General features: G+C 39.4%; 1 protein-coding gene and 1 long non-coding RNA gene across 2 annotated transcripts; one reads left to right on the top strand and one right to left on the bottom strand.

Moving 5' to 3' along the window:
- Positions 1 to 209: 209 nt before the first annotated feature.
- On the bottom strand, positions 210 to 1328 carry LOC125730481 (uncharacterized). Its single transcript, XR_007390800.1, has 4 exons — positions 1113 to 1328; positions 718 to 987; positions 463 to 540; positions 210 to 283 (listed from the first exon to the last, which is right to left on the bottom strand). It is a non-coding gene; the product is annotated as an uncharacterized LOC125730481 (long non-coding RNA).
- Positions 1329 to 3966: 2638 nt separating this feature from the next.
- Positions 3967 to 6817, top strand: LOC125730480 (dynein regulatory complex protein 10-like; the record flags this gene model as incomplete). The annotated part of the gene is made up of 4 exons (XM_049005800.1): positions 3967 to 4060; positions 5528 to 6169; positions 6352 to 6585; positions 6788 to 6817. Coding segments are annotated over exons 1-4 (921 nt in total), but the record flags the coding sequence as incomplete, so codon positions are not given.
- Positions 6818 to 6821: the final 4 nt, after the last annotated feature.

The following is a 6821-nucleotide window of genomic DNA, read 5'->3' as shown; positions in this document are numbered from 1 at the left end:
TTCAGAATTAAAACCAGCAATTAGAAAAGTGTGTACTGCAAAGAATACCCACTAGTGTTATATTTATACTTAGAACAAGGTTCAGGAATGAGTACCAATGCAGTGTAGAAATGGTAACCAATGTAGAAATACTAATATATTTTTACTGACAGTGCCCACCCTTAAAAAAACTTTCATTTCTAATAGGAACTTTCTCAGGTGTTACTTGCCTTCAGCAGGAGTCCTTTGTAGCTGTGATATGGTGGTGTCCAAATTTTTGCGTGGTCTTGGTGAAACTGATTGACTAAAGGCAAAAACAATGGCCCTGTTACACAGCGTCAGCGATGGCAAATGAAAAGTTAACGTCACAAGACAATAAATGCTCCTTCTAATGTAACACTGGCTAATTATGGTATTTTAAACATCAAATTTTAGTTTGCAGATAACACTAATATATATAATCGAAATATATATGAATATTACCTTCAGATGGTATCCAGGACTTCTGAACTTTTGAAGGATCTGGATGAGGTGGTGGTGGGGAAAACAAGTCTGCATGGTCTTAAGAAAAACAAAGCACAACGGGGAATGACAATTCCATAACTTAAATGACATAATGAACTGGTGGCAATTCTTCAATGTATAATAATCAAAAAAATCTGCTTAAGAAAATAAACAGAAAAGCATGGGGAAATGCATCTACATATGGCAAGTGCCGAGCCATACAGAGTCTTGTACCGGTCACTAAACTCCTGTCACTGACTTTTGTTTAGGTCATTCTCTCCACGTAGGGCATCAGTAGGTTTCCACATCATTTCCAGAGGGAGGGGTGGATTCCAGGGAAAAGTACTTCGACTTCCAGTATTAGCAGTCTGCAAGGGTGTTAAAATTTTAACTTGGCTGATTGGTGGGGCCTCAGGTAGACATCTGTCATTCTGCTGCAGTCCTGCTTCTTCTTCACTCTCACTTGAAGCACCATTAGTGGCATCTAGAAGTATGCTACTTGGCCTTAAGAAAAAAAGAATCAACATCAACACAACATCAACATTATAAAACACATGAAATAATAAACCATTTTTTCTTGAAGCAATTAAAAAATTAAGAAACATAAATACTGAAAGACGCATACATACATTTTTCGCCTTTTCTTTTTCCCAAGCTCTTCAGCTTCTGAATGGAGATCAGAACGCTGTTCGGCTTCCTGTAATTTTCGTCACCATTCCTCATAACTCTCTGTTATAAACATCACTCTGACTTCCCACTGTATCCAGCTGTGGTCTGGTGTGACCTGATGCTTAATTGCTGAATCCAACTGCTTTTCTTTACAGGGGGGGCAGTGGCAGACACTATCTTTCACCCACAACCCTGGGACCAATTCTACCTCATTTGTCTCCTTAAACTACACGATTTTGAACATAGCTGTTCAGAATGGGCACACTGCTGGTCCCATGGCTGGTCTGCACGTGTACCAAATTACATCCAAATCGGACCATTACTTATGGGTACTTAACTTTTTCTTCACTGACTGTACAATAAATAAAACACAAAAGCTTCCCTCGTAGCCTAACAGCAAATCTCAATGAACTACCAATCTTAACAAACCAGCATCAACACTACATAATTTGGAGTGTCTTGAACCTACAAACTCCAAATTTTAGTTAGTCATTAACTACACACATTCATATGGAAGTCTTATAGGTGGAACTTTAGTTGTTGCCAGAATTCCACCTGCTCAAATGCAGGAGCAGCACTGCAACAAATTTGCCTTTGTATAGCAATCTGACATATTTATCTACATTAAGTTCAGCTGTTTTGAGAGTCAATGATAGATTGTCTACCACATAGATCTCAAGTTCACATGAATTTATAGGATACTCATAAAATGATTTCTTCTCCTCATATTCCTTAAAGACAACATAAACTTTGCCTTGTGACTGCAGAATGTTCACAACCAATGCAATGCAATCATCAATCAATCAAAGTTATCTCTGTGTTTAGACACATTTAATGTTGTACTATCTAGGACCACTTTTCATTCTGTGGTTTACTTAAACACCTTCTTGGATGCATTTGTTACAACCAGAGTAACCAGTATGAGACGTAATTCCTTTGATATATGGCCTAGCTTGAGCATCACATACAACAGATGAGACAGTTAGAAATAAATGTTTTCCACTGATCAGGAACCCCATGCTTAGCTCCTGAAGTTCATGAACAAAGTTACTCAAATAGTCACATACTGTAGGGAATTCAGTTTTGAAGTTCCACAGAAAAGCACAATGGCAACTGGTTTTTCATGCAACCCTGAAGAATCCCTAGGATTGGCCAGAACTGAACACAAGAACTTTTAAAGAGTGGCAGACCATCATCGTTGAGCTGTAATGAAAAAACATATCTCTGAGTAACTTCATACCACATCCTCTCCATTCTTTTGCCAGAGCTATTTAAAATGCCAAAATAATAGTAATGACCTCCAGTCACATTCTGCACACTATACAAGCTTTTTGTTTTGAGTAGGGTCCTGGCATCCTTGGGTAGATATGGGTGTTGTATTCTGAGAATTCCCAGAAGGGCAGACAAAGCAACTAAAGATATGCCAAACTGGACAGCCCAGTCACTCAGTGCGCCCACCAATGACCGCCCATATCACCACCTGCATAATCATCCTCAAATTCCCCTGAGGTCTCCCCTTCACTCTCTGTCATTCTCCCCCCACCCCCCCCCCCCCCCCCACCCCGTGTAAAAAATGTTCAGGAGAGTTAGGCCAAGAAAAAATTCGCAATGGTATTAAAGGGGAAACACAAATGCGCTGGATTTAAAAGAACCTATAAAGAATGGGAAGTCTGATACATATTTCACCTAGGCAGATGCCAGAGCATGTATAAAACTGATTGTCAACAGCTCAGAAAAAAAGTAAATGTAGCAAAACTAGATTCGCTGAGCGCCTAAAACCGACGCCGGCCCGCTCGGCACTGTCCCGGCATCATATAATACTGCTATGAAATAAAAAAGTATCGGCGGAACTGTGCTCAGCCACCGCTGGACCACATGAACAAAGCCTTGTATTAGCCCGAATCGGCTGGCGGGCTCGGCACTTTGTCTCTACCGTCATCTTCTACCGCATCGAAAGTAAGCCAACAGTGCCGACACTCAGCCAGAATCAGCCCGACTATGCATGCTATCTGGGCGGTAAAAGCTATTAAAGCCTGAAAACTTATATCGAATATGAAGCCAACTTAACCGCCGTTTATTATAGCTACACAGTCTTTTCTTTTTAGCTGGCCCTTTGTCCATCTTGATGTATTATTCTTAAGTATTATGAACGTACGTGGCTACACCCTAAACACGCAGCAATAGCGTGAACAAGTGTTGTACTCTTAATTGCCCCCTTGCCACTTATTGCCTCCCCTAACGTAATCGCTAAAGTGAATTGTGAAAATTCGCTGATTTCTGATTATTTTTGGTGTTTGGCTCGTCCAGGTGTGATGGTGCCGAATATGAAGCTATTATGTAGCCCATATTATAGGTATGAAAAGAAGACAGAATGGGAAACATTTTGAAGCAGAATGACTTCAACAAAATACCAAATATAATAGACAGATAGATAAACAACTTTATTAATCCCCGGAGCGAAATTATGTTGTTATATAGTAGCCAGGTACATGTAAAGGTATATTATTCAAATAAATGTATCGCTTCTTGTGACTCAGGGCGACTGTATTTGCACAAGCGTTGTCAAAAGAATAGCATCACTACATGTTGCATTTGAATTATGAAGTAACCGTCACATTTGCTATGTTTTCTAAGTTATTAATCTTAAGGTTTAATTGTAAAATACAATAATACACAAGTAATGTGAGTTTTTTTTTTAGTTTGCTTAAGGCAAGAAAAACTAAGTTACAGCGAGCGGTCGCTTCTGCAGCGTAGAAGAAGCGAAACAACATTGCTTTTATAAAGACCGATTACGTCATGGGAGGAAATCCGTGGCAGGGGGGAGTTTAGAGTACAACACCTGTTAATACGGGAGTGTTGGCAACCCTAGTGATGGTACACATCGTGTTTAGTAATGCTGACCTCTGAGGTAGGGAAAATGCAGAAATTTCGTTTTCATAGGATACACTGGCCGTAGTATATACTTGGTAGTATGATCTGGTAGTATATACTGTATGTAATTCTGTTGTTAATTAAAAGGTATCTATCATGTACAAGTCTCTTAGCTTGAATAACCTGAACCCGTGTGACTTGAAACAGTATAGGCTACCTAACGACTTACCACATCGACTTAAAATTTGGAAAATTGAAAAATGTTAAAGTCATACATTGTTACAACAGCTTCAGTAGTATGTACATGCAAAATATATTTAGCCACCCTATTCAAATGGAGAAACTGCGTCGTTTGTCTCCTCTGTTGACGGTTTCCTAGCAACTCACGTCACCAACTAAACAGAACTAAAAGCGCATTTTCACTCATATTGCTTTTCAGTCTGTGCCGTTTATGTGTGTTGAATTTAATGTATTTTATCATAATGTTTTACGAAAGCAGAGGTATAGGTTGCTAGTACATGTAATCGAGATATGTTTTTTATTAGAACATAGCAGAGAAGCTAATCGCAGAACTCACGTATACCCCGCTGCAGCTTTAAGTCACTATACCACTTGATATTTAGCACATCTTCTGAAGTATCAGAAAATTAAATCAGTAAATTGTTAAAAAATGTAACATGCGAAACCAAATATGAGAATACCTTGGTAATATCACAAACAAGCAGATGCTCAGGCATGCTTCCCGTCATCTACACATGCCCGCTTAACACAATTTAATGGAGTAAATAATTAGGGTCGATTGCACTAGTACATACAACCAAGGGAAAAATTAAGAGAATTTTCTGTTTCACTCATTTCTTAATTTATGTGTGTGCCTCTCTGAATAATACTATACTCTCTCTCTCTCTCTCTCTCTCTCTCTCTCTCTATATATATATATATATATATATATATATATATATATATATATATATATATATTTTTTTTTTTTTTTTTGCAAACTGCAACCTGGTTCTCTGTTTCTTACTGATGAAGGGCTTCCTCCTTGCTTTATGGGACTTCAGTCCTGCTTCTAGGAACCTGATACGAACTGTCCTACCATTGCATATCACACCTGCACAAATGTTTCCTATTTCTATTGAACCTCACTTGATGTCATCCTACGATGAAAAACCATTAGATAAATTAACAGTCACTTCTGGCATTAGAATATCGCTTCCACCCTTTACCTGGCTGGTTTCTGGTCGGTTCCAGTGTCTCCTCTTTCAGATTATTCTTATGTACTGCTGTTATAAAAAATTTAAACCTGGAAGCATCCTGCTGCTCAGCGTTTCCTTCTGGCAGCAGAACCACAATGAAACCAGGATTTAAAAATGCAGATTTATTTAAAAATATAGAGTGGTCTCATTTTTTTTCTGCCCCTGTAGTTTTAAAGAAATATATATGTAAACAAACAAAATTGAGGTTGTTATGAGTTACTGACTGTATTTTCATATCATTTCAGAGAAGTTACAGCATGCTGCATATGGAGATGGCACAGACACTGAGTTCTGCTCCTCAGAGTAAGGCTGCTAAAGAAGATTTAGTCAAGGTTGTGGTATCATCCCCAAAGAAGCTGGCCTCTCTAGAGGTACAGTGCATTGCCAGGGTCCTGGACGAATGCATCCAGAAAGTGTACATTGTGTTGCAGCTTCCCAGCCTGCTGGTCAGTCTTGAGGGGGTGTTTATAGATTTGGGGGAGGAGTTGGTAGAAGCTCTGAAGGAGCATCAGCAAATTGAAGACACTCTAGATGCACAGCATCTGAAGTACCTGGAGATGGAGACAGAGGAGAGGCAAGCTGAGATGGACAGGCTGGAGCAGGGGGTGAGGAGTTCACTCAAGAATATTCTCCAGCTTCTGTTTGCCAACCCAGCAGCTATGCAGATGTTGCAAAACAGAACTGTTTCCATGGCGTCTCATCAGCTGGTCCAGGGGCTGAAGAAATTACATGACCTTCTATTGGAAAAACTGCTTATAGGCCCAGGGGAGGAGTGGGAGAGGAACCAAAATTTCAAGGAAGTAGCACAACAGCACAGAAGCAGCATGGAGCTGGTCTCCTTGCTGGAAGCAGAGGTGACCACTGCAGTTCAAGATCGGGATGCTGAGGTAAGAGAGACTCCCTCAGTGTGTGCTAATGTTTTTAATTTGTTTAAATCTAAAAACTGAAGGAATAAGAATATAGTTTTTACAGTTATGACAACAGATTTTACATTTTGTTTTATAAATGCATGTATTAGATTAAAAATATATCGGAATCGGATTTTTGCTAAGATGTTTTTATCCTTCAGATTTCAAATAAGAATGAGATCATCTACAACTTGAAAACCTCCTTGTACCACATGAAGAAGAGTATGTTAGACTTTGTGACACATACTCAAAATGATGCAGAGAAACAGAGCCAGTCAGACAGGAAGATATCAGAAGGGCGATGCGTACAGCTACAGCAGGAGGTTAACCAGCTGCACATACAGCTGAGCAACCTGATTGCAGAAAACCGCGGATATGAGACAGTCCTCAGAAAGGTGGGCATTGGGATCCCACTCAAAGTCACACAGCCTTTATTACCTTGTTTTTCTTCCCTGGTCATACAACTACTATTTTATTGTATTACTGCTGCTTCCATAGTGGTAATTACTGTGTACTTTTTCCACGTAACTGAATGATGTGAGACTGAATTCATTATGAAACTGCTTCTGCTGTATGTACCTCTCTAACACTTGACAGAGGGTGTACAAGATTGAAAGTGAAACTGAAAACT

This window comes from Brienomyrus brachyistius, unplaced genomic scaffold (genome assembly GCF_023856365.1).
Source record: "Brienomyrus brachyistius isolate T26 unplaced genomic scaffold, BBRACH_0.4 scaffold1336, whole genome shotgun sequence".
Taxonomy (NCBI): Eukaryota; Metazoa; Chordata; class Actinopteri; order Osteoglossiformes; family Mormyridae; genus Brienomyrus; species Brienomyrus brachyistius.
Note: the sequence above shows the minus strand (reverse complement) of the source record. Positions and strands in the feature narration are given on the sequence as shown.